The sequence below is a fragment of the Podarcis erhardii genome (assembly GCF_964252035.2).
Source record: "Podarcis erhardii genome assembly, chromosome: 6".
Taxonomy (NCBI): Eukaryota; Metazoa; Chordata; class Lepidosauria; order Squamata; family Lacertidae; genus Podarcis; species Podarcis erhardii.
In genome coordinates, this window is record NC_138510.1 from 41,119,569 (window position 1) to 41,146,375 (window position 26,807).

General features: G+C 43.9%; 2 protein-coding genes across 11 annotated transcripts in view; one reads left to right on the plus strand and one right to left on the minus strand.

The window, feature by feature from the left end:
• SRGAP2 (SLIT-ROBO Rho GTPase activating protein 2) overlaps positions 1-2,461 on the minus strand; it is a 200,819-nt gene extending 198,358 nt beyond the window's left edge. For 3 of the 6 annotated variants that reach the window (XM_081865208.1, XM_081865206.1, XM_081865211.1), the window contains exon 1: positions 2,356-2,460. The gene's annotated coding sequence lies outside the window, so the exon portion shown is untranslated. Of the gene's footprint in view, positions 1-2,315 lie in introns of all 6 variants that reach the window. The other 3 variants (XM_081865210.1, XM_081865209.1, XM_081865207.1) reach the window with 2 other exon arrangements.
• On the plus strand, positions 1,239-16,531 carry FAM72A (family with sequence similarity 72 member A). 5 transcript variants are annotated; one of them, XM_081865283.1, is made up of 7 exons: positions 1,239-1,474; positions 3,720-3,919; positions 8,606-8,683; positions 9,917-10,041; positions 12,412-12,601; positions 13,138-15,418; positions 15,721-16,531. In XM_081865283.1, the coding sequence occupies exons 1-5, from the start codon at positions 1,454-1,456 to the stop codon at positions 12,504-12,506; spliced, it is 519 nt and encodes a 172-aa protein (XP_081721409.1). In that variant the 5' UTR covers positions 1,239-1,453; the 3' UTR covers positions 12,507-12,601; positions 13,138-15,418; positions 15,721-16,531. The 5 variants fall into 5 exon arrangements, with proteins under 5 accessions (XP_081721409.1, XP_081721408.1, XP_081721411.1 ...); XM_081865282.1 differs by lacking the exon at positions 15,721-16,531 and having other exon boundaries at positions 13,138-15,605; XM_081865285.1 differs by lacking the exon at positions 15,721-16,531 and having other exon boundaries at positions 1,240-1,474; positions 3,534-3,919; positions 13,138-15,605.
• Positions 16,532-26,807: the final 10,276 nt, after the last annotated feature.

Consider the following 26,807-nt stretch of genomic DNA (forward strand, 5'->3'; position numbering starts at 1 on the left):
GTATAAACAAGACTAATCCCCTTTGGTGTAGCTAAAGCTGCAGATCTTGGTCCAGCCAACAGACCAGATTTAGGTATTTTTTTTATTATCATCATTGTTAATGTTAGAGGACTGAACCCCAAAACGCTGGCAAATTAAAGAGGGAGGGAGGGATACATGTATCTGCTGTAGACATCAAAGCTGATGTGGAGCCTGGGGAAACAGAGCAGTATGTGCAAGAGAGATGCAAGCAGAGGAAAGTAAGGACAAAACTTCTTTTTCTGAATTACAAGCTACTGTTGGCAGCAAATGTAAAGAAAAGGGGATTCGAAAAACCTGGATCCACATCCAAAGAGAGAAAGAATGTGGCCAACAGACAGGAAATGGTAATGGCTCACTGTCGAAGGAATAACAGTGTAATCCTAACCATGTCTACTCTGGTGTAAATCCTACTAAATTCAATGGGGTTTATTCCCAAGCAACTGGAGTTAGGATGAAGAGGTACAGCATGAAAACACAATCGAAATCTGGCATATTTCTGCCCAGTGCTAGCACATTCTGTCAGCCAGCTGTGAAGTAACTATGCAAACACATTTAAAGCCCTCCCTGAAATACAAAGAGAAATCACTAAAACCTTGTAGACCATCCCAATAGCCCCTTGCAAGGTCAAAAACCATATTAGGGAAATACCTTTACTAAGCCAACCAAAATATCACAAAATAGTTTGCAAGCTTTCGAATTATCCAGTATTCTTCATCAGAGTAAAATTAATGATGGTGATGTCCATGAGTGAGAGCCTCAAGGGAGAATGTGGAAATAGACAGCAGACATTCAATGAGGCATTTTAGGTGCCATGGATGTTATCAGATTCCAACAAGACTGGCTGGGAAGAAGAAGCATAACCATAGCCACCATCCCAAGTCTACCCTGACGTAGTGTTCTGAAGAACTCAAAACCTTGCACACTATTTTGTGATATTTTGGTTGGCCTAATAAAAGTATTGTGCTAATATACTTTTTGAATTTTTCTCATGGTACAATACAGCTACCTTTACTTTTTGCAAGCTCAAGGCTCTGCTTTCTCCTTTACAAGAAGTTAGCTGTTCAATCAAAAGTCAAATGCAGCAACATTTGAAGGATATATGCTGTTTTCTTCTCTTGGTCCTTATTTACGTCATAGGCTTGCACAACTTGTGACCCACCAAGCTGAAAACATTCAATTAGTTGGTTCAAGTGCTTGAGAATCTGGCATCTGCCACCCGCCCAATAGTCCCAAGCAAAACCAGAAGGTTTACTGAGTCCACAGCAAACCATTGCACATGGGTGGTGAGCTGTATTCAGCTTGGTGGATCACAGTAAGTGTACAGATCTGATCTATGGGAAGTTAGGAATCCAGCCCTGCGTTTCCTTCTTGGTGCTGCACTTTTCAGGGAGATGATGTAAAGAGGAAATGCATCAGACTAGGAAAAGGGTTTATGGCCTGGGAGGATGAGAAGGTAGGTATATTATTGTCTGGCAAGTAACACTAGACAACTAACTTAATGGGGCAAGGGAATCCCTCCACAGGAGCTGCTCACCCAGGAATATTACGAACTAAGGACCTATATTTGAGAAGGAGGGATACGCTGCTATGAGACTATCTTCTGGGAATAAGAGTATCGCGGACTTAGTTCGGGAAGCCGCAGAGCACACGCTTCGCATGCCAGATGCTCCAGGTTCAATCCGCTCCGACTCCAGGTAGGGCCGGGAAGGAAAGGTTCTCCCCTGAAAGCTGGGAGAGCCGCTGCCAGTCTGTGTCGACGCCGCTGAGCTTCGTAGCTTGGACCGACTGTCTGATCTGGAATGAAACCGCTTCAAGGCTCGTTTGCGAGCGCAGAGAACTGCCTTCTCCGGGGATGCGTGAGGATCCCTTTAAAAAGAGCTGGGCTTCGACGGGGCTGTGGCTATTTGTGGAGGAATGCTTCTCCCTCGGGGCGAGTAAGGGATGCAGGGAGTCCGGCTCCCCCCACCCCCCGCTTGCCGCAGTGGGGAATATTATGGGATGGATGGGACACTGACCCTCTCCCGGTGGACTGGAGCACGGGACGGCTCCAGCAGGGCGCTTGTGCTCGCTGCGGGCTACCAAGGGAACCAGGGAGACAAGACACACGCGCGCGGGAAGAGTATTATAGGATGGAGACTGCTGCTGTACAGCCTTCTGGAAGGAGTGGGCTTCCTTGTGCTGGCGGGAGGCTAGCATTACACGAATTGCAGCCAAGTTGGAAAAGGCGGGCGGATCCCGCTAAGGGGATATTATGGGATAGGGGATCTACCGCAGGGAATCTGCCACGGGCTCACCCCGAACTCGGGATTCCTCCGTCCCGGACGCGACTGTTACCTGCAGTGCTGCTGCTCGGACGGCGAGTCCTTTTCCCCCATGAGGCGCGTTCCTCAGGCCACCCGCTGCTCCCACGGTCCGCTCCCCTCCGCAGCCCCGCTCCAGCGCCCCCGCCCATTCCACAGAGGAGCACCAATCGGGAAGGGAGGTTCCGAAAGCTGGCGGGCGCTCCAGCCAATAGCCGCGCCCCGCCTCCCTCCTTCCTCAGCCTCGGTCCCGCCACTTTTCCGTATTGGCACCGCCCACCCAGGACGGAGACGGGGCCACTCAGAATGCTCGGAGGGGACAGAAGCGGGTTGCGACCACGAAGGGGCGGGGCATGCAAATACGAGCCCCGTGTGGGCCAATGGTAAGCAAGGGGACGCGTTCTCATGCCCCGCACGTAGGTAGGAACGAGAGATGGTCAATTTATCCAATGGCAAGCGGGGAGACGTGGGTTGTTGTCTTTTTTACCAATCAGGTACCGGAGGCGGGCCAGATTTCCCCCAATGGGAGGCAAAGCCACAGATTCAAACTGACAGGGGACTGGGAGGCGACGCGAGGTCTTGCTTCTGAGCATCCCTCGCGCACGTAAAGAAAGGAGCCGTCCACGTTGGGGTCGCTGGCAGGAAGCAGGGGGATCCTGAGTCAGTCAGTGAGTGGCTGAGGAGGAATTAAAGAATCCTAAATTGGGGGCAGTAGGATTAATTGGGAGGTGGGCATGTTTCTTGCCCTCGGTGGTTGGGGAGGAGGGAATGATAGGAAGGACCCCGGGGTGTAGGCAGTGAAATAAAGCAGAATTAGCACTACTGCAGGCGCCACATAACACCCGTTCCGCATTTGGCAGCAACTAAACTTTGGAACTCCCTGCCAATTGATATCAACCTGGTGCTTTCGCTGTCTTCCTTTCCCGGCCAGCTAAATTAGTTATTGTCTGCGCAAGCTTTCACAGATGCTTAGAAATGCTGGTGTGGATTTCAATCAGTTCTAGCATTTTAACTTTTTGAATGTTTTAAAATATCGGAAATTTTTCTTGATTTTACTATCTTATCTTTTTGTATATCACTTTTTTCTTTGTAATCAAGGGGCATATAAGTTTGAAGAAATAGATAGTAACTAAATAAGGGAAACAGACTTAGATTGGGGGAGGGAGAAAATCTCCCTCCATTTAATAATTAATATTGTTTAATGCTGATTAGGTAGCCTCCAGTAGAAGATTGGAAGGACCATCACCACACTTGATAAGGGCTTTAATCTGCGTGGGTAACAAGGAACGAAGAGGGTTGGTAATCAAAGCTGATATACTAAGAGTGCCAGTAAGTCCCGTGGGGGAGAAGGACCTTGCTGTCCCCAGAAGACAAATTATTTTTCTTCCCTACTGAAAGAAGCACAGGGGCGCCCTGGAATCTCCTCTGGATCAGACCAGCCTTGCCATGTCCACCAGCAGCTGCAGTTTTGCAGACAGATGTGTGACTGTGCTATGCTGCAGGTTTTGCCAGCAAGTGCTAAGTTCCCGGGGCATGAAAGCTGTTCTCCTGGCTGACACAGAGACAGATCTCTACTCCACAGACATCCCTCCCACCAGGTGAGTCAACACAAGGAGACTCGGAGAATCTTGAATTGGCTGTAATTTTCTGTTCCGCAGTAAGTATTTTGCTTGGCATCTCTCACACATTTTTAAAAAAACAACAACCTCAAGGATATACAGTGGTATCTTGGGTTACAGACACTTCAGGTTACAGACTCCGCTAACCCAGAAATAGTACCTCGGGTTAAGAACGTTGCTTCAGGATGAGAACAGAAATCACGTGGCGGCGCAGCAGCAGCAGCGGGAGACCCCATTAGCTAAAGTGGTACCTCAGGTTAAGAACAGTTTCAGGTTAAGAACGGACCTCCAGAATGAATTAAGTTCTTAACCTGAGGTACCACTGTACTTCATTGTCCCTGAACCATAGTGACTTATCTGCATTAGGTCTAAGGTCCAGTTTTGGTGGTCTTTCTCATTCTTAACTCAGTATAGTGTAATGGTTAAGATGCTGGACTACAATCTGGCACACAAAATTCAAAGTAGCCATAGAGACAAACCTTCTCTTGACCAAACCTACCTCACAGGGTTGTTGTGAGGTTGAAAAGGGCACAGGAAGACCCCTGTATGCTGCCTTGAGCTAGGAGGAAAAGTGGGATATAAATGTAATAAATAAAAATAATACTAATGAAGGGTCTTGGCAGAATACACTACACTACAATCACCTAAATTGATCTGCCAGGTTGCTGATGCTGTGGCTGCTATCCTAACTCACATGTGTGCATGGACTATGAAAAGAGGTATGTCTTAACCTTTTCTGTCCTTCTGGGTCTTTCATGCACTCGTGTGGCATACAGCCCTTATAATATCTGCCATAATGTAGGAAAATATTTTCGTTTTGTAAAAATGCAGAATCCAAGACTTGAGGTCAAAATAAAATATTCAGAACATGGACTTTCTAAAGCAGGCCTGCACAACTTCTGTTATGTTCAGCTCTGGAAATCACAGCAGCCTGTGTAGTCTGTCTTCCTTAATCATCTTAAATTATGAAAGCGGGGCATGATTCTAATATTAGAATAGCACCACCAACGCTGTAACAGTAGGAGAACTTAGTGGCAGTATGCTAGAACTGTCACTTTCACTTCTCTTAATAGTCAGTTTCTGGTTTACAGTATTTGTTGTGGTAACAGTCAAAAGCACAATGGGGGGTGTTGTATAAACCACAGGAAGACATAGTCTCTGCTTTCCTACATCCTCAGTGATGGTGAATCAAAGTGCAACTTTCAAGCATGAGAAAAGGAAGGAAGGAATGTTGGAAGAAGGTGGCAAGTTTCATTGGTGATGACATTAATATACTGTACATGTAGGAAATCATAATCATATTTAATCAAAACTTCTTAAGGGAACCCTTAACTAATGGAACTTTTGTCACAGAGAGCTAGTGCCATCAGCGTGCCTTACTCAAGCTTCAGCAATATGATTGCACATTCAGTAATTCATATGGATAAAAAGATGGCCTATACTTGGGGGTGGAAGTGTTAATGTTTCTGACAAACCATAGAATAATAGAATCATAGAGTTTGAAGGGACCCAAGGGCCAACAATGTAATGCAGGAATCTTAGCTAGACCATACATGACAGGTGGCCATCCAACCTCTCATTAAAAATCTCCAAGGAGAGTCCACCACCTTGTGGGAATCTGCTCCACTGTCAAACAGCTTTTACTGTCAGAAAGTTCTTCCTGATTTAGTCAGAATCTCCTTCCTTGTAACTCAAATCCATTAGTGTGGGCAACAAGGAACAAAGAGGGCTGGTGGTCCTACCCTCCAGAACCAGAGAAAACAAGCGTTTTCCATCTGACAGCCCTTTAGAATCTAAATTTTACTATCATTATTGACTGAGTTCCCAGAGAGTAAAATGGTCAGCCAGTACTGCTGGTAATTTATTTGAGAAGATATACAACAGGCATCCCCAACCTTCGGCCCTCCAGATGTTTTGGACTACAATTCCCATCATTCCTGACCACTGGTCCTGTTAGCTAGGGATCATGGGAGTTGTAGGCCAAAACATTGGGCAGGCCGCAGGTTGGGGATGCCTGATATACAAGGCCAAAGAGAACTCCACTTGGCTTTCAGGTGGGTAGAACTGGAAATTTATTATTGTTTAATATATACATAGGAATCTGTGTTATATGGACTCAAAAGAGATGAGCAGACATAGAAGATATTGGTCTAGCTCAGTATTGTCTACACCAAGGTAGCCAACTCTGATTAGCCCCAGGCAGCATGGTCAGTGATCACAATGAGAGGGCATCTGGAACACACAGTTGGCCAACACTGGTCTATAAGGATGGGCAGTGGCTATCCAAGGTTTCAGAGTCTTTCCTAGCCCTACCTGCATATGCTGGGGAGTGAACCTGGGATCTTCTGCATGAAAAGCTTGTGCTCTAGTACTGAGCTATTATCTTTCCTGGCCCATACATAATAGTTGTATATCAGTGCTCTGGGAAACGTACAGATTTCAAGAGAGCAAATATAAAATCAAAGAGTAAAATAATTTTGAACTGCAAAGTGTAAAACGAGTTGTTAAAAATGACACAAAACAGCTTGAAATTAAAAGTCTTCCAAAAGCCAACATCAAGATTCGTTCAATACAAGTAAATATATATTTTAATCAAATGACAGAAATGTTTCTTAGCTGAGACTTTCCCCACACTTCAATATTATATGTTATAAATGTTAAGTAACTGACAAAACCTTAATTGAACTTATTCTGTGTGGTTACAAATGGCATTTCTATGATAATGTTGAACAATGAAACAACTCTGACTATTGCTATTACAGAAATGTGTTAATGGAATTCAGCAAACCTCTTACTTCAAACTGCGATATTAAAAGGAAAGCTATGTTTTAGTGCCTCGGGAAATTATTTATCGTGATTGGTTTCTTTATAATGTAATAATTGATTAGCATGGCAGCCAGGGGTACTGTACTCTGTTAGGGCTGAGCGGTTAAGGGAGAGCTTAAGTGTTGAGAAGCATCTACATTTTGAAACTCTAAATAAAACATGGCAACACTATAACTGATTATTGGTCGTAGCTGCCTGCCACCTGAATCCTATCTACCATGGCAACTCCCAGGGATAGTTTTTAATTTTCTGTCTAATATAGATCAGCTCTGGGAAGAGGTCTGTTTGCTGTGAATTATACAGAAAAACTGTTTAATCCTGTCAGGAATGCAGTAATGAACAGACTGCTTCATTTGTAAGCAAAGGAACACACATCCAAGAGCAAACACAGATTAATGGTTGTTGAAAACTATTCAGTTGCAGGTGCCGATGGAATGATTGGTTGTCGCTTCCTCTGTTGTACAGGATGCTGTCGGCACTCTTAATAAGTCTTCTACACCTGTTCATCTCATTCTGTTGCTATGATTCATGGCTAGCGATAGGTAAAGTGGCTCTGGGCTGCAACGCTGATGGAATGGTCATGCTTGGCTGTAGAGCCCATACCTCCCTCTGCCTCATCATGAGAACCAGAAACGAAATTGCTGTATTGAGTAACAAATATCAACAGACTAATTCTTGGACGGAAGCTCTATGGTAACATATTGCACTGGCTGGTACTCTTCCACCTGGCTGGCTACACCAGGAGGCTGGGTCACACAATTTAGAGATGTTTTTAGGGCTGAAGCAGACTAATCTACTGTTACTAAAGAGCAATAGTGATTCTCTTAGCTATTGTGGAATGATCACAATGGCTTGAACTACAGGGTTCAAGCTGTTTTTGCGCCGAAGGCAGTTTTGACCTCTTATCTGATTTGCTCCTTTTGCAAGCTTAGGCAACAATCCTGAAACCTCTTATTGTCATGTGGTGCAATCCTTTAAACTAATGGAGCTTTTGTAGGAAAATTTGCTTCAGAACTAGGCCCACTTTGGAAGAAAATTGCTTTCTTACAATGTGATCTTATGCATGTTTAGTTGGAAGTAAATGCCACTAAGTGGACTGGGATTTGTTTTCTGGTAAATATGAAGAGGATTATAGCCTGATCCAAACTTTCCCTTTAACCCCTTACCTAGACAGGTGAGAGGACTGCTAAGAGGCACAAGGACAGAGCACTTTGTCTGTCCCTCCAGCAACCCCCTGTGTTTCTGCCTGTGAAGGACGCTTGGACTCTTCCATGCCCAGCACAGAAAGAAGGGGGCCACTGCTTCCTGTCCCTCTCTGTCTCCTGCAGCTCCCTACACTACTACTCAGAGTGTGGAGTGGTGGCCATTGGCCATGTTTCTTGAGGTCGATAAGAGTTGGAATTCATTAGCATCTCATGGGTCAAGAGTTTCTCCTCCTTGCAACATAGGAGCCAATAACGAATGCCTCTTGTCTTAATTAGAGTGAAACAGCGTTTCATATAAGTCATGGGCATCACAACTTTATAGGGTTTGCTAAAGTTCTCCAACAGACAACTCAGCTCGATCATTTTTGAAGAGACAATGCAAGGAAAAGACTACCTATCAAAACTCATTAAACTAAAAGCTGGATCAATGTACAGTTATGTTGTATATTGCCTTGCTTACAATGGCTGTTAGCAAAGGGAGGTTTACAGTGGCTGTTGGCACATATAGATTTGTAAACTAACAATAAACAAAGGGAATAGCATTCTGCTGGAACTTTTATTGCTACAATACTTCACATTGTGAAACTGTGATCAAGTTCATTTTAAACTACCTACAGTCTATTTCTCCCCCCAGTACTGTCGGCTTCATTGGAAACTGCTATTTCACAGAAATCTGCAAATGTAAACTGAAGAATGTGGCCTGTTTGAAATGGTAAGTAAGTAATGCTGCAGTTTAACTTAGCATAGTGTTTGGAACAGCTGTGCGGCCGCTACCTCTTCATTCATTTGTGTGCAAGAGCCTGAAGCGAACCTGATTATCTAACATTCGCTTGAATTTAACTATCAATCATCACAGAAGTCCTTGGCTGACAATGTCCAGGATAAATTCCAGCAATAAAATGGTTGGCATAAAGAGCTCCCAGATTTACTTGGGATGACTGGACTATTCTGATATCCTCAGGATTTCCAAAACTATGGTAGTACAAAGCAGAATAGGTTACAGTATTGGCATGTGTTATCTTCACTTGTAGTGTTGCCCACCTTTCTCCTGGCTTTCATTCTGTGCTTTAATAGCAGTCAGACAGGCAGAAATGTGGCAGGTGAAGATTTTCATTGTGCAGAGAGGGAAGGAGTTTTTCCTCCTTAATTTCTGCATGTCAGTATGCTGTTGATGGAACAGGGACAGGGTTAAAATAGGGAGGGGGCAGTAGTAGCTGAAATACATAAACCCAAAGGAATTTGACTACAATACTGCACACATCAAGGCAGCTAGATTGCCAATGGGGCAGAAGATAGCCTTCTCTGTGGCCGCTTATTAGATATTCATGAAACCCCACAATAATTAGCAAATCATGATTTTACCCTGTGGCTTGTGTCCCCCACCCCCAAATCAGAGAAAATGTAGAGAAGTTCAGTATAGATTCATATCTATTCAATTTTCTTCAATTTAATGGCTTTTATTCTAAAAATCTATCAGCTACCATAAAATGGTCCTGGTTTTAGTCATCTCTGTATGAATTTGTCATGACATCAATAATCATTATATGCCATGCTTTCTAGAGCCACAGGGATCAGTAGGTCAGTATTTTCCCATTTTTGTGATATGAGGTGAGGTGAGCTTATGTTCTATAAAATAGTTTTTATATTTAAGAACAGGCAACATCTGTTGTTAATACATTCATAATATAGATGCCCATTTGGGGGTTAAAAAGAAAGTTTCAGGCTGAACATACAGGCTATTTCTGGACTGTTTCCCAAAGGCATCTTGCTCAGTATTTAGTCAAACATTCACAACTAGTTTTACTGGATGGGGTGGGATCCTGTTTTATTAACTTGCTGTTTACCATGAGGACATTCATTTTACTGTTGATTTTAGAGCTTACTCTTCTGTCTACTCTTTCACCTAAGAACCTGTGTGTCAGATACTTTTTGTTTGCTTTTCTAGTGGGAATGTCGTAGGATACCATGTGATCGCTCCATGCAAACCTTGTTTGCTGTCCTGCAACAATGGGCACTTCTGGATGTTTCACAGCCAGACTGTTTTTGGAATCAACAGGCTCGATTCTTCCGGTATGAAAAATTTCATTCCACGCACAAAGTTTATTGTTCTTATCCCCTTGGAGTGTTCTGTTCCAAAGCTTGTACTACGGTGAATTGGGTGCCTCTTAGAAAATGTATACCAAGAGAGTTAGACATACTTAAGGCTTGTTGGACCTACTTTAATTTTTATTAAAACGTCATCATACTCAGGGGTTTTACACACTTCCAAGTTAAGGAACAGGGTGCCTCTGAGCACAAGCACTCAGCCCAGGAATTTGTTTTTAGCACCATATCTGAGTTCACAGTTCATAAAATAGCAATCCAAAGGGGGAAAGCATGAATTAAAAAGAAGTGATAAATACTCAAGCAAAAACTGCCTCTTGAACTGCCATGTTTGAGAACAATGCCTCAGATATATCGTATTTTTTGCTCTATAAGACTCACTTTTTCCCTCCTAAAAAGCAAGGGGAAATGTGTGTGCGTCTTATGGAGTGAATGCAGGCTGCGCAGCTATCCCAGAAACCAGAACAGCAAGAGGGATTGCTGCTTTCACTGCGCAGCGATCCCTCTTGCTGTTCTGGCTTCTGAGATTCAGAATATTTTTTTTCTTGTTTTCCTCCTCCAAAAACTAGGTGTGTCTTGTGGTCTGGTGCGTCTTATAGAGCAAAAAATACGGTATAACAGAATCATAGAATCATAGCGTCATAGTCTCATTTCTGAGCAACAATGTGCAGAGCTGAGTGGAGTGGGAGGCCAACCAACCAAAAGAGTCTCTCAGGTATACTTGCCTGGAGGTAGAGTCAGTATCCAAAGTCTGGTCCATTCCTAGGGTTGTGCGAACAGCAATTCACATGGTCAGAGAAGTCAGGGAATTCGATGATCATGGGGTCAAGACGAGCAGGAACCAGCAAGGTAGGGCCAGAAACTACAAACATTGTTACCAGCATCTGGCTGCTGCTGGGAGCTCTGCTTAAGGCAGCTGCATCAAGCTGGTTCTCACCAGTGTCTTCTCCTCTGTGCTCTTGAAGGCTGATCAGCTGCAGGTAGAGTCACTCTGCCTTCTCCCCCTTCAGGCTGATGTTCAGCAGGCGAAGCTGACTCCTAGCCCATGACGCCTAGAGTTGGAATTGGACCCCAGCGGTCATCTAGTCTCACCCCTTGCAATGCAGGAATGTCAACTAAAGCATATAAGACAGAGCATGTGGGAAAGAACACAGTGGAAGCACATACCACCCACAAGCCACACACTTCACCACTGCCTGCAACAGAAACACTTCCCTGCTGTTCACAAGTTCAGCTGCTATGCGAAAGGGCTCTATATGTGTGTACTGATTTCTGCACAACAGGCGTCAGATGAACACTGCCCCAGTCAGCATTTCTGCTGCATGCAGTGATGGCAAGGTATGTCACTGAGGAATATACCCAGAGTGGGGCCAGGTCCCGTGACACCTGACCACCGGTGTTCTTTTCACACGCGGTGGTGGGTTGTGCAAACCTCTCTCATTTAAACTACCTTATAGTGAAGGAAGGCTGTTATAGAACTTGTTTTCTTGAGAAAGAAATTGTCCCTGCTGCAGCAGTAGGACCACTGTATCTTTTAACAGGGGTGAGGAAAACCTTTGGTCCGCCAGATGATGCTGAACTACAACTCCCATCAGCCCTGGAAAGCCTGGCCAGTGGCCTAAGTTGGCAGGAATTGCAGTTCAGCAACATCTGGAGGGCCAACCGTTTCCCAAACCTGTTTTAACAGGGGAAAAGAGGAGATTTTGGTAGTTGTTATTCTTCAAAGCTCTTCCGCTCTGTGACATAAGAAGCTACAACTTGCTGAAATTCTCTTATATTAGGGTTGGGGAACCTCAGGCACAGCGACTGAATGCATCCACCCATGCCTATCTCTGGCCTTCAGGACTCTCCACAAAGTTCACACTGACCCATGCCCTTCTTGAGTGCTTTTGCCTGGCTGGAAATCAGCTGTGATAATGCATGGTTTGTACAACCCTCTGGCTTTTGTATGGCTGGAATGTAGCTTAATGTGTAAAGGCTAAGATCTGTAGACATTTTACCACCCACTTTTGCTTCACTGCCCCACCCACCACTAGCATTAATTAGGCCCTCAGAAGGTTGTTATAAGGGGACATGGCCCTTGGGCTACAAAAGGTTCCCTACCCCTAGTTTATAGGAACCTAGATGCTGGAAGGTTGACCAGCCCCCCTCTAGAATGTGGCATTTAAATACGGAGGTGGAATTATAGGCTTAAACTGCATGTTCATGTTACTTTGTTTCTTAGCCTTTATCTATGGCTAGGGTTGTAGCTTCCTTCGGCAACGTGTTTTGCTTCATTAGCATGAGATCCTGGTCAGAGAGAGTGCAATGGAAGTTTTTTTGCCTTTTCTTTTTAAGGTACAAACTTACTGCTTTGGGGCAACTTGCCAGATTCAGAGGAAAGCACGGATGAAGACGCGTCCAGCATCTCTGAAGACGAGTACATCCGATAAATGTCATCAGCGACGTGCTGCATGGTGCGCCTCTCACACAGACAAGAAACACGATGTGCAAATCCCAGCAAGGCAGAGGGAAAGCACTTCAAAGGGTAATAATACCTGTTGACCTTACACCGTCTGATCTGCTGGGCATCCTGTTGTACAGGATGACTAGGATTTGAAGGTCAAAAGGCAGCCCTCGCTCGCTTTCCAGAGAGCTACCCACCATCAGTATGTCCCCCTGGCTTCTGCAACTGCTTGCTATTCCCCGTGTCCTACAGGATGGCGTTTATGTACAGAAGATCAAGGAATGAGCTCCACATTGCCATCGCTCATGGTTGCACTAAAAAAAGGTGGCAAGTTATCTGTTGGCCTGCATGACTTCTTTTCCCTGTTTTGCTGGCTGAGTCAGGGGTTGTGCATGGCCTCTCTTTAGGAACCACAGTTAATGCTGCTACAGAGCGCCGGCAGTGAATACTGACTCTGTGCTGTTGGCTGCCTTCCAGAATCCCATGTTTGCATAACATATTGGGAAGCTCTTAAATCTAGGTATTTCTGCTTCCCTCGTGCAAGCGCAGCACAATGTTTGGTTCTGCTCAAAGGCCAGATTTCGAGGAAACCTACTGAATAGCTTTTTCTCTGCCAGCGCACATACGGCCAACAAGTGTGAGGACATCGCCTGGGAACTGGCATGCTTCCCTGCTCCTGATGGAAGGAGAAGATGCAAAGAAATGCTAACAAAAGAAAACAGAGACCCTAGCTTCTGGACCTGCAGATATCCCCTTTAATGCGTGCAATCAAGAAACAAAGAGGCTTAAAAGAATAGTGTCCAAGCGTCAGCATTTGTAACTGTGTTTGCCCGTTTCTCCAGTTGTTTACAAGAAGAAACGAGCAGTGAGAGTGATGCTGAAAGAGAATGTAGTAAATGCAGGGCCAGGTTAAAAAAACCCAAATCCTTCTGGTTTCTCTACTGCTGGCACAAGAGTATTCCCTATGTAGCTAGTGGCACAGTGCCTTTTGGAAAGAAGGTAGTAACCAGGCATGGCTTGAATTGCATCTAGCCAGTAGTGCACTGAAGTCTAAAGTAGCAGAAGCAGCTAAGTAGCCACAGGTAGAACATTATGCTTTTTCAGAATGATGTAGGTGTTATCTGGAGCATGATTTTTTAAAAAGTGTACTAATATCCTCTTTGGAAGAAGGAAAAAATATGAGAATTTTCAAGCTGTGTTGATACTTTCAGCACACTAGTTTATAGGGCACTTTAGGGCCTGGTGCAGATCCAGAATCTTTGCTGTGGTGAGCCTACAACTCTAGTCCCCACATTGCTTTCATTCACTTGAATGGAGCTAGTCATAAGTTCAGGGAGCAGCTTATTCCAAATGCTTCCTGGATTTTGCTGGTGCTGTTGGTGTTTGCAAGATAGCTTGAGGAAGATGGTGCTGAATGAATTTCCAGAAGTCGGTTATGTTTTTACGTTTTCTTGGTGTGTAGGTGTGATCATTATGTGAAACCCTCCAAAAGTTATAGACTGAGTTATTCATAACAGTGGAAGTGTCTGCTAGTAAGTGGTGCAGTGAGGTAATTTAGACTTTCAATTTAATGAGTGTTCTCTCTCTCTCTCTCTCTCTCTCTCTCTCTCTCACACACACACACACACACACACACACACTTTGGATCAGGGTGAAAAGCCTCCAAATCTGGTCCTCATAGTTCTCTAGGTCACAATTCTCACTTTTACACTGATTATTTTTGCATGGTTGGTATGTGCCCATGAACTCAGATGCCTCCTACTTTTCTAGGTAGATGATAGAGAAGTGTGTGTGTGTGTGTGTGTGTGTGTGTGTTGGTCTAGCCCACTGCACAAAAGTAACTTTTACATTTGTTGTTCCACCCATTTTTGCTGCTGGCCTCAGCCACCACTAGCAGGTGGCCTCAAAGGGAACGAGGCCTTCAGGCTGCAAAGGGTTCCCTATTCTTGCTTTCTATGGTGTAAATTTGCTTACTTCAAAATGTGGTACACCAGCCCTGCTGTACTTTCTATGAGCCCTCCTGCTCATTCTGCTGAGTGAGGGCCTCACCTTCTGCCCCAAAATGCCTCCCTGGCAACTCCTTTGCTACCAGTTTGCAGCAGGTTCAACTGTCTATCAGCTATACGAGCTGTATATAGTAATAGTCGGTGTGCTGTGTGTATTCTGTGGTTCCACAAGAACAGAATTCAGTATCTGGAGATTCTCACCTTTTATTTATTTTTAAAACTGCCTTCTAGCTGTTAAGGCTTCCAATATAAGCCTGGTGAAATCTCTGATGCCAAAGCAGGGGGCTTAAGCTGTTGCTTTCCTCCCAGCCAGCAGAAGCAAAGCAAATAGTGAGCATCGTTTACCCAGGTTATGGAACTCAACTTCTCTTGGAACTGACTTCAGTTTAATACCAACTTATTTAAAGCACAAAATATTTGCAGCTTTAATAAGAGCACCCTTTGTATACACAAAATCTGCTAAGGTAACACCTGTCCTAAAAAAATCACAAAATTCACTCTGAGAATGTGTTTTAAAGTGAGAAATTGACTTAAAATGTCAGAAAGATCAAGACCTTCAGTTGTAAAATAAGAAAGGCAAAAAGTGGGGGAACAGCATTCCCAACAAATCAGTTGTGCAGTAGGATCCTGACCATGTTTACTCAAAAGTAAGACCTACTGAGTTCAAAGGACATTGCTCCCTACTAGTAAATGAGTTTAGGATCAGGTGACACCCGAATGGGGTATGGGTAACTGCAGAACATTATGGAAGGGAAGCTCAATGCACCACTGCCAGATTTAAGTGGCAGCTAAGTATTTTGAAGAACATCTAGCTTAACCATTAGAACAATTGCATTTTGTTTATTCGTTGTGTGTGTGTGTGTGTGTGTGTGTGTACACACACACACAAACAGTGAAAAAGCAGCACCATGTGTTACTTAGTTAAGCACAAATATTAAAAATCCTGTGATTCTTGTAGCTACCCTAGGACATAAAGATTATAAACACCTGTTACTTTGTTCAATGTTTGCACTCAGCATCTCCTGAAAAGAAGCCTCAAATAAACAAGCAACACCATGCACATCTGATGCAGAATGTGAGACTTTGGCAGTGGAGTATTATTTTTATTCTACGAATTGGGAAGTAGAGGTGTAGATCTATGGAACCAGGGGAGCAATGACCCTCTAGATGCTGTTGCACTCCAATTCTCGTCAGGCCAGTATGACCAGTGATCAGGAGTTGGTGGGAGCTGGAGTCCAGCAACACCTGGAGAGCTATGGGTCCCACCACCCCACCTAACCCTAACCCTAACCCTTGCTCTAAAGCAACTTTCAGAACATATGCTGGACCTTTAAAAGGAATCATGAGTGTCTTCACATGGAAGCATTGTGTAGGGTTCATCCATCCATGCCAGAAGTATTGGAGAGGGCCTAGGTTCAATCAATAGCATCTGTTGTCAAATGATCTGAAGTAGCAGGGCTGTGAAAGACAGCAGGCAGTGCTGGGCTAAATGGACTTACAATCTGATTCACTATTGAGAGCTTAATGGGTGCTTGTAAAAGATAAGAAACAATTTTGGGAAACCATCTGGGTTGTGTAAGCAAACTGTTGCAGGCAAAGGATGATAACAAGCCTTCCAAACTCCACGGATAATCAGTCGGATGCTGCATAGGAAGAAAAATCCAATGAGAAAATTAGGGTGCAATCCTAAGTCCTTGTCTATGCATTAACGCTATTGAATTCATGGATCTTACCTCTGAGTAAACCTGTATTGGATTGCACTGTTAGAGGTACTCCAAACGAAAAAGAAAGTGTGCATGATTCAACAGAATCCATGACTCAAAAGTGCTTAGTTCAGCTGAATTATGTCTCTAAGTTTAGCTCTTGCCGGTCTGTCTGCTGTCAAGCCACCCCAATTATAACACTGCTTTGATCTAAGATGCACAAGGCTAATATTCACTAAAGTTTCGGTAGTAATATTAAAATACAGTGTGGGCATAAGCAATAAACTGATTTATTTGTTGTCCGTCATACTGCGAGGTAATAGTTCATAAATTTTCAGCATAGTGTTGATTAAATTACTTTTCATTGTACAGGCCCTAATCCTGCTGTGAATGCAACTGGTTGTGTATGTTATATTTATAAATGGCAATATTTGAGCACAGGGAGGTCAAAGTAATGCTGTTTGTTGAACTCCAAAAACCCGAGTACATAAACTACTATTGAAAGTGTGTGTGTGTGTGTGTGTGTGTGTGTCGCTAAAACAAGGCATGCAGGCATATAGGCATACTTTTCTTGTTGCAGTGGAGAAGAAGAATCAAATAACTGTCCTCAGAATTTCATGGGGGGGGGCAATATCCTGATTCTGCACCTGCTTAAACTAGAGCGCTCTCTCTCTCTCTCTCTCTCTCTCTCTCTCACACACACACACACACACACACACACACACACACACACAGTGCGCACATACATACAAACAAGTGGCCTATTTGGGTTTTGAATTTGAGACAATGTGAAATCCAAATTGGATGGCATGAGAAGAGCCATATAAAATCTGAATTCCAATAAAAGCAAGTGCACTTGCTTTCCCTCAGGTCTGTTTTAAGGTGCCGCACACTTGTGTGCAACCATATCAGTGTTATTGGTGATGCATTCCCTTTTCTTTTCTATGATGCATTATTCAACACCAAGCGTAGCTGGCTGCACAGGTTGAACAGAAGGAAGGAAGAGGGGAAAAGTCACAGCAAGACAACGATAAATCATTTCAGCTTCTTCCCAAAAGGAACTGTGTTAAGAAGGGGGAGGGATCATATCAATTCCCCCCATTTTTTCAGTATAATTTAATGTATAACCTCTAAAAAGCATACGCTGAGCACATGTATTGGTTTCCTCTGAAACGCAGCCATTGCGGTGATACAAGAGGCCAGCTCACAAATGCCACATTGCAAGGACACCGGAACAAAAGGCTGCCTGTAATAATTAATGATGCCTTTTTCTGCCTATGAGGCAAGCTGAGTGTGATGGAATTAAAACCTACAGCAACTAGAACTGGACTCTCACTCTTTAGCCTACTAAAATTGCACCTGGCCATCTGGGTGCATGTTATCCAAGAGGATGACTTTGAACAGTAGAGCCTTCCATAAATGCAGGATCCATGATGCAGTGCTATTATGCAGGCAGCAGTATGTCCATATCTTGCTGTAGGCAAATAGCTCACTCACGTGTGGTTTCTGTTTGAAAGAGGACACGGGTGTGGGGGAAGGGTGGAAAGTGTTCTAACAGGCATGTTTGGTCTGCTCTTCCCATGAACTCTATAACCAGCTTGCCAAAAGCAGCAGCCACATCTCAATGGTATCTTGTGTGCAAACATTCCTAAGTCTTTCATCAATGCTCCTTGTCAAAATGTATGCTTTAAACTAAAAGTGGTTGCACTCCTCATTGATTTCTTTTACTCAAACGGAGCTAATTTTGGACAGCAGTAAAAGAAAACAAGATGCCCAGGTCTGGACTCTTCAAAAGAAATCTCACGCTTCATGTGGTTTTGGCAGCTGTTTGCCCATCATCTGTGGTTCTTCAAAATACTGACAATTTGATGTCTCTGGGTAACATCATACTCCAGGAAAATTAGCTCAAAATGTCTCCTACTGGCTTCCATCTGTATGTCGGTGTACACAGGAACTTGTACGTAAGCTTGAGAAGCCAGGAGCTTTCTCAGAAAGGAAGCATCGTGCTGCTTCTCTCCAACAACACAATTCTTTTAAAGTTCATATTAAAACCCTACTGAATATTACACTTCACTATTTCCTCAATTATGCCTCCTTTAATCACATTTTGATACCGGATGCAACCCCGCAAATTGTATAAAATGTGTGCACGTCATTCTTTCAAGGAACCCAGAACCACAAGATGTGCATAAGTATGACCACAGATTTCCAGATCACAATTGCACCTACCGATCTGTCTATTTAGATGTATATTGGTGAGGGGCTTGGTATATTGGAGTAGGGGCTTATGTATGCATGCACACACACACACTCACACTCAGGGAAATTGCATTAAAACAAACGTCAATACCAAGCCCCCCTTCACGTGCCACTCATTTAAGAGGGCAGCACAGATATGAAGGGGCTGCCGGGCCATTTGTTTAACCCCCCTCTGAGGATGCACAGCTCCTGCTGGCCCCTCACCTGCTGATGTTTGAATCAGGAGGTCGTTTCTGTCTATGTAAGCTGCCTGCATGATTTAAAACCCTGTTACTAAAACACATGGGGAACCACTAGGGAGAGAAAAGGCTCCTTGCTTTAGACATTTATTCTTCAACGGGTGAGGGGTTGGGAGATGCTGCGCATCTTTGGCGGTGGGCTAAACAAATGGCCCTGGAACCTATTTACATGAGTAGCATGCACAGAGTACTCTAGCTGAAAGCAAGCCACTGATGTCATTGTCTGTTGTACTCAGTGGAATTGGCTGCAGTAGTGGATAGATTTGTTATAGAATAGGATCTACTAACCACATGCCTGAAGGTATTCATTCATCTTATCTCAGCTTTGCTCCTACTGGTGGAAGATGTACCAACAGACAGCCAAGATGGTGGAGAAAGTATTGGACTAAGTTTAGGGAACGTACAGTCTTACATTTGGGAGGGAACTGCCTCAAATGTCTCCCCCTCCAGCAAGCACAATGAGAATATTACTGCTTCCCCCTGTGTTAGCACTTTGTGACATCAGCGGAAATACACCAATTCCCATCCCCATCTCACACCTATTTGCATGTGTACCAATGGACAGGGCATCGGGGCTTTGTTTGTTCCAGAGCTTAGCATCAGCATTTATTTTCAGTGTCATGGTCTGTTCCTGAAAGGCACGAGGTGTTACTGAACAGATTCAGAGCATTGTCACTAAGAGGGAGCCTCCACACAACCAGGATGAGAAGAGTTTCCAGATCAGATGTTTCTGTTTCCAGACAGACCTGAGCCTCAGCATTTCTTCTTTAGAAATTAAGTACTCATTAAGAAGGAATGTGGCCATACTTTCACCACCAACCCAGCTATTCAATACACACTTCCACCATTTGGTGGACATTTTGATAGGAGTAAAACCATAACTTGGAGCCTTTGGATCGCAGTGTCCAGTAGCTGAAATGAAGCATGACAGAGTTTTATGGGGAAAGAGTGAATGGAGGACAGACTGCGGAGATGGGTGGGTAACCTTGAGACTTTCTTGTTCTGTCAAAAGAATCAGCCTGAGATTTATTCACACCTTCAAAAATTAACCTGATGTGCTTAAAGAGAGGGTGAGTCTTGAAGCAAAAACATCTGGGCTCTCCCTTTTTTCGCCTGCAGAGGATGGGAGAGGCTCCCCTGTGCAGAGGCAGTGAAGTCTGGGCACGTCAGTCTGTCAGATTTATTTATTCAGTCACCCAGACTGGAGTAGTTGCTTTTATCTTAGCAGACAACTGTTCCACCTAGTTGAGGTAATTCTTCCTGTTATGAGGAGTGCCCACAAATACGTTCGTAAGCCAAATGGCAGCTTCCTCAAGAAACAAATCCCTGTTCATGTCCAGCATGCTCTCAGCTGATGCGTGAGATTTGACCATTTCTGACATGCCGCACTGTCATTTGATGTCATAAGAGAAGAAGCTAGGGCAAGGTTGGCCAATTGGTGTTATATTTGCCAAAGCACCTGTAGTTCTTAAATGTCTGAGGCAGGTCCCCAATAGATAGCAATCCTTAATATGGGATGTTGTGTCCAACCGAGTTCTACTCAGAGTAGATTCAGATTGAAATTGATGGACCTTGGTTAGTCATGTCAATTAATGTTGATGGTGATCAAGGGAAGGATGAGGACTCATTGCTGGAGAAGAAAAACGGGCTAAGCGTAAGCCAAAGGACAACAGCTGAACCAAACATTGCCAGTGTTGTGAAACACCATAGATCAGCAGTGGCTAACCCAAGGCCTTCCATATTTTGCTGGACTCCCAACTCCCATCATTCCTGACCACTGACTGTGCTGGCTGGCTCTGCGATAGTCCAACAATATCTGGAAGGCACCATGTTGGCTACACATGTGTCACAGATGCACTATAAGCATGAAGTATTTATCAGCCATTTACTTTAATATTAATAATCAACCAGCTATATTGGTTATTCTTTTTGGCTTATGCTGTCCATTCCTTGCACAGATTTGCAACTATGGCCACACCTTGTTTCTGTTGCTGAATGGTAGGGAGGCTTGCTTAGCACCTTCATTACATATCTTTAGGCACCAGGCAAAAAGGTTTCTCTTCAACCAGGCCTTTGGCTAATTCGCATTCTACAAATTTTTAAATATTTTTCTAGGAGGGTAGTTATTGGTTTCTTTGTGTTTTATTATGTATTTTGTGTTCTCATTTTGTATTTTTATGTTGTGAACCGCCCTGTAATCTTTGGATGAAGGGCTGTATATTTAATAAATAATAATATATGTATATATATTAAAAAATTAAAATAAATTTAATAAATAATAATGAAAATATTAATAGCCTGTGGGGATTGCTGGATCAATGAATCAGAGCTCTTGAAACCCCCATGCTGGCATGTCCTATGTGAGACATCCTGAGAACACCAAGAAACCAAAGGTTTTCAGTTTGATTTGATTTGATATGGCAAGAAAAGACTTGCAGTCAAATTGAAAGAATGAGACACACTGCATCAGAGAAAGGATTTATTATCAGAAAGCTGCCTAAAATACAGGTTATGGAATGGAAAAAGATAAATACCCATGGAGAATAGAAGAGACACTGGTATTTTGAAACATTCACCTTTAGGTTAAGAACAGCATATTGTAGACTGGAACATGCACGGTATCCTTGGGAACCAAGAAGTAGATAATAAATCAGCGGTGTCAGTGTTTATCAGAAACCTCAGCTAATCAAAGATGCAGTTATTGTAGGAACAAAGAAACTCCAGAATTAGTCCTGGAACCCCTACAATGGTATCCCAATAGGGTTTAACCTGGAAAGAAAAAGGTTCTTTAATTATATTAGTCTATCTGATTCCCCCCCCCCCTTCCGAGATAACCAATGCCTGGATTATCAAAGGAAGGATGCACATTAAAACATAGGCCAGGTGGAGCAAATGTAATATCCCAATATCATTTACTGTCAAGCACCAATCCTAATGGGAAGCAAAGTTTCCCAAATCTATAACAGTTTGCAGTTTTGTGGTCTATATGCTCAACCCTTTTCCACAGCAAGTCAACAATAAAATAAACACTGCAGTGAAACAGTCTCTTGGAAAGAAAGATGAGAAGGTACAATTAAAAAGACAGTCACTCTGCATCTGTCATAGAGGAAAATGCATCTTATCTTGACATTTTCACACAATTTACATCCATTTTCTAATTGTTGGAAACTTCTTAGCACACCTGCTAATTTCAGGAATGGTGGAGAATTTGCTCCAGGTGGGTAATTTCCAGTGAAAAACTAGTTCAGGAAAAGGTACTGCTAGTGAAAACTTGCTTTATCAGATTTCAAAAACCTGATACTCATGCTTTGCTGCTAAAGCAAAGTAGTGAAAATCATAGTTTGAAAACAGTATCACAATCATATGGGTGGTTTAATATATTGGCCAAACTCCTTCATCTAAAATATTCAAGAAAAATGTCAGCTGAGGGAGGAGAGTGAAAAACCCTTTGTAAAGCAGTCGTTGCTTAGCAACCTCCCTCCTCAACTTTCAGCCATCTTTTCTCACATTTAAATTAGAAGGACTTCCTTTTCCAAAATTATTATTCTCTGCTGCAGAATACTGCATGGCCAAATGAACCCGAGCTGGTAATCTGCAACTCTGTGTGATTCCGATTGCATAATGCTTTGTGCTTTCATAAACACAAACACATGCCGGTCTTACTAGGTGGTATGGAATGTCCACGTGATTTTGTTCAGATCATTCCTGGTTCCAGAACTGAACAGCCTGAACAATCATATCCTGCCCACCCCCCACTCCAAAATGACAGCTAGCTCCAAGGATAGCAAGGACCTGAGGCAATTGCAGAGAAAGCCTGTTTGGGGAAGAAAAAGACTGGCAAAGACCATTATCCAGGAAGCAAAGATTTAATCCACGCAACAGCATAACTTCATGGGCTGTAACTGAAAATTTAGGGAATGTGAAGAGTGGCAGGAAATATTGGGAGGGAGTGCCCACTACCTTTTGGGGTCATTCCATGTGGCAGGAGTGCCAACTTGGCCCCACAACTGTGGGTGCCTGGGGCTGTGGGTGCCATGCAGTGTGCATGGCCCTGGCATTGAAATTTGTGGGTGCCTGGCCCCTTCATGGGGAATTTTGTGGGTGCTCAGGCACCCAGGGCCCCAGGGAGTTGGCACCTATGCCACTTGAGGACCAAGTCTCCCAAACAAATTACCCTGCTACTCTCAGTTCTTCCTACAATGCGTTTTAGTAATGCCGTTCAACATAATTTGATGCAATGCTTTTAAGTTTTTTTTCAGACCTTTTCTGAAAAATCCATGTGGCTTTTCACATGTATGCTTTCCTGGGTGGCGTGGGGGAGAAGAATACAAAGCAAAGCAGACTTGTGGAGGAAAACAGTGCATTGTGGAAAGGCCAACCTGGGAAAAAAGAGGCAGAAAGAAATGTTTCATTCACCCAACTCCCACACTGTCAGAGGAAGTGCTAAAAACTTTAAAATAAAAACCAACATAAGGTAGAAAGGCTGGACGATCCCTCTTCACTTTTTCTACACCATGCATAATTTTATACACTTCTATCATGCCCCCTGCCCCCTTTTACATACCTGTTTTTGTTGGGGGGGGGGTTAAGTTAAAAAGACCTTGCAACATTTTCTCATTGGGGAGTTGCTCCAGCCTTTTGAGTTGCCCCTTTCCCAGTTCTACAATGGCTCCAGTATAAGGGTCAGGCAAGGAGAAAGGCCAGAGTTATTTATGGTAGCAGCAGTGGCGTAGCGTGGGGGGTGCAGGGGGGGCCGGCCGCACCGGGCGCAACATCTGGGGGTTAGGGTTAGGGGGCGCAAATCCATGGGTTAGGGGACGCAAATTACTTGCCTTGCCCCGGGTGCTGACAACCCACGCTACGCCACTGGGTAGCAGGACATCTCTGTATGTCTGAGAGTGGTTTAGCCAGAGGAATGAAGAGCAGGCATTGGAGGGTGGGCAGGAGTAGGCCATTGGGTCGTTTGAAGGACATGGAGTTTCTGCAAGATCTGAGAGGGGACAGGAGAGCAGCATAGGAACTTGGGAAGGGGTGTCACTGCCATCTAAGATGTGGCTTTCTCAAGTGTTGAAAGCACTGTGAAAGGGTTGCAGAGTTATGCTGGCTAGCCCTGTTCCCCATGGATGTTGTGCATGCCAGCCATGACTCCTCACCCTTGGAAGCTCTGTTTTTAGTGCTCATGTGAAGGGAAACAACACATGGGTACAAAAGGCTCCTTCACATCAGAAGAAATCTAGGTTGGCTTGAGATCCCCCCTACCCTGCTGGAAGATAAGTACATACATAGGATCCCTTCACATGGCTGCTAAATACATGGCTAGCAGAAGGCCTGGTTTGTGCCTGTGTCCTTGGTGGGGGTGGGGTTATCCTTCCAATTTATCTGTGAGGTTCATGTGAACCTTCTTACAGTCTGAGCACCAAGAGAAATGATCTATTTTTGCCTCACTGTGCCTAAATGGGCAGAATGCGCCCAATAAATTACCATGGGGGTGTGCCATAATGTCCTAGCAATATTGCAATGTATTAATCCTTTCAGGGTTGATTGCTATTAATTATAGGACAAAGGTGGGTGTTTGGCTGGCACTTACACTGATGGATCGATCACAGAGGTAATAATCAAGATGTGTGCACTTATCACATGCCAGTCATTGTGCCAGTTGGGAGGCACCCTGTAAAATGAGATAAGACACATGAGAGAAGTTCCATATACAGGAGTGATGGGAAGTAAACAAGTTGTCCAAAGCTCTTTCTATAATGCCATCAATTAGAAGGGTGTGTGTGAAACTAGAATGTACAGATTACATTTCCATACAAATGCGAAAGAACAAAAACATCAATCTCATATTCCTAGGAATTAAAAAAAATGGGTCATAGGAAACTTCCTGATACCAAGTCAAATCACTGGTACATCTACTTCAGTATTGTCAATAATGACTGGCAGTTGGTTCTCCAGGGTTTCTGGCAAGAGAGTTTCACAGCCCTACCTGGATGGATTTATTTTTCCTTCCATGAGCTCTTCAGTTCCATGTGAAAGCCAGGAAAAGACTATTAACACATTATCAAAGCAAGCCTAGGAGATGATCACACCAAAAATACATTCTTAGGACTGCTGCTTTTGTTGCTGTAGATCACCTGGTTGAGATGACTTACTACTCCCAAGAACTAGTCTCATGGTTAATGGAAGTTTATTAGCCAATCACAGGCCAAGTATGCACACAATGTTATGTCAAACCATGGCTTAGAATGTACATGCGGGTGTGCTGACTCCTGAGTAGGAGACTTGCTTCATGTACAGCTAAGGTTTGGTTTATTGTTGGGCTTAAAATGTAATCTGAACTGAGGATCGTGGTTAGTGTACTTTCTCTTTAACCACAATCAATAGCCAAGGTGTTGTTGTTTAAATTTATATACCACCCTCCATCCAAAGACTATAGGGTGGTTTACAACATAAAAACACATAATGCATAATATAATAATCAGAAACCAACAACCATCATCCCACACCCCACATTTAAAAGGCCAGAGATAGTATAACAGCCTAATTATATGTAATGGTTTGTTCTTGGATACAGATTGTGGTAAGGAGGAGAAACCTTAAGCACTATCCTAGGTTTGAACAGGTTTCCAGTGAACCACCTGTCCAAGTATTTGATTCTTTAGTCTAATACATTTACATCTCATAACAAACCACTGAAATTCCATCTTCTGCACAACTATTAAAGGCCACCCTACTAGTTACACATTACATTTGGTGCACACCAAAGAAGTTTTAAAACACACACCTGAAAATGTTGAAAATGGATGTGGCAAATGCATGTCTGCAAACATAAATATTATATAGAGGCTCCTATCAGGGAGCCCCAACCAGCTGGTTTTTATGAGACAAGTGTTTGGCTTGTGCTAAAAATGCTGCCAAGCTTGTAATATGTGAAATTACACTTGCAGCCAGGGGCTTAGGAAGGGGGGGGCACACTGCCCTGGGTGCCCTCACTGAGGGGGGGGGGTTGACATTCAGCGCACCACCTGCCCACAACTCCCAACCTACCCTGAGCCATTGGGGCAAGGGGGAGACGTGTGCCGCTTTGGGGGAGGCTTGGGAGTTGCAGGCAGGCGGTGCGCCGAATGTCCACCATGGGCAGCTTGCCCCGCCCCCGGCTGCAGGGCACATGCGCTGCTCCAGGCACCCAAGTGGCTATCCCACGCCTGGGAGGGCACCCTCCATGCCACGCCCCCCTTGGAGCACGACCGCCCTGGGCAGCGCGGGCATATGCTCCACCGCTGCTTGCAACCCAATCCTTCATGTGTTTACTTAGCAGAAAGTACCCACTAAGTAGCCGTGCACTCTTATGCAGAAAGTAAGCCTCATTAAGCTCAGTCAAGCTTATTCCCTGGTTTGCAGCACCAGAGTGTTTGGAGAGCTATGGAGAGGACGTGGTAACTTTGCCAAGCTGTTTCATGTACCTGATTCTATGTTTTGTAACATTTTCATGTAATATTTATTAGAAATTAAAGCCAGTTGCCTACAACCTGCTGCTTTCCTCCTCTTTCCACCACCCGCTTTCCTCCCTGTCAAGTCTATAGAAAAATTATATGAACGTTGCATATGCTCCCCACATTTCTGTAGCCTGGAAACATCACTTTGAAACCTCAACACCATGTGTGCTTCAGAGGGAACAGACACTCAAGGGGAATTCCCTTGCCACTTGTGGTGGAGAGAGAGGCACAAAATGGATCTGAAATGGCTCTTGTCTTCCTGAAAATAACAAGGTCAGGCTGCCTCAGCTTGTCTTAACACCATTCTCCCTCCCTTCTTTATTATCTGTCATCTGCATACCTTAATGAATAATTTTTAACTTGTCAACCAGATGTTGTATACAGTGAGACAACCTCAGGCCATAATTGCATCCTGAAAGTTAAGTCCACCTTTCTCTTGGCAGTTTGTATCAGGCTATAAATCATGGCCCATCCATGAAGATCCGCTCCTACACACTGATGTGGAAACTAACACTGCATCGCCACCTGCTGCACAATAAGAAGTCGCCTTAGTAAAGATGAAAGGCACAAAAAGCAAATCTAGGGTG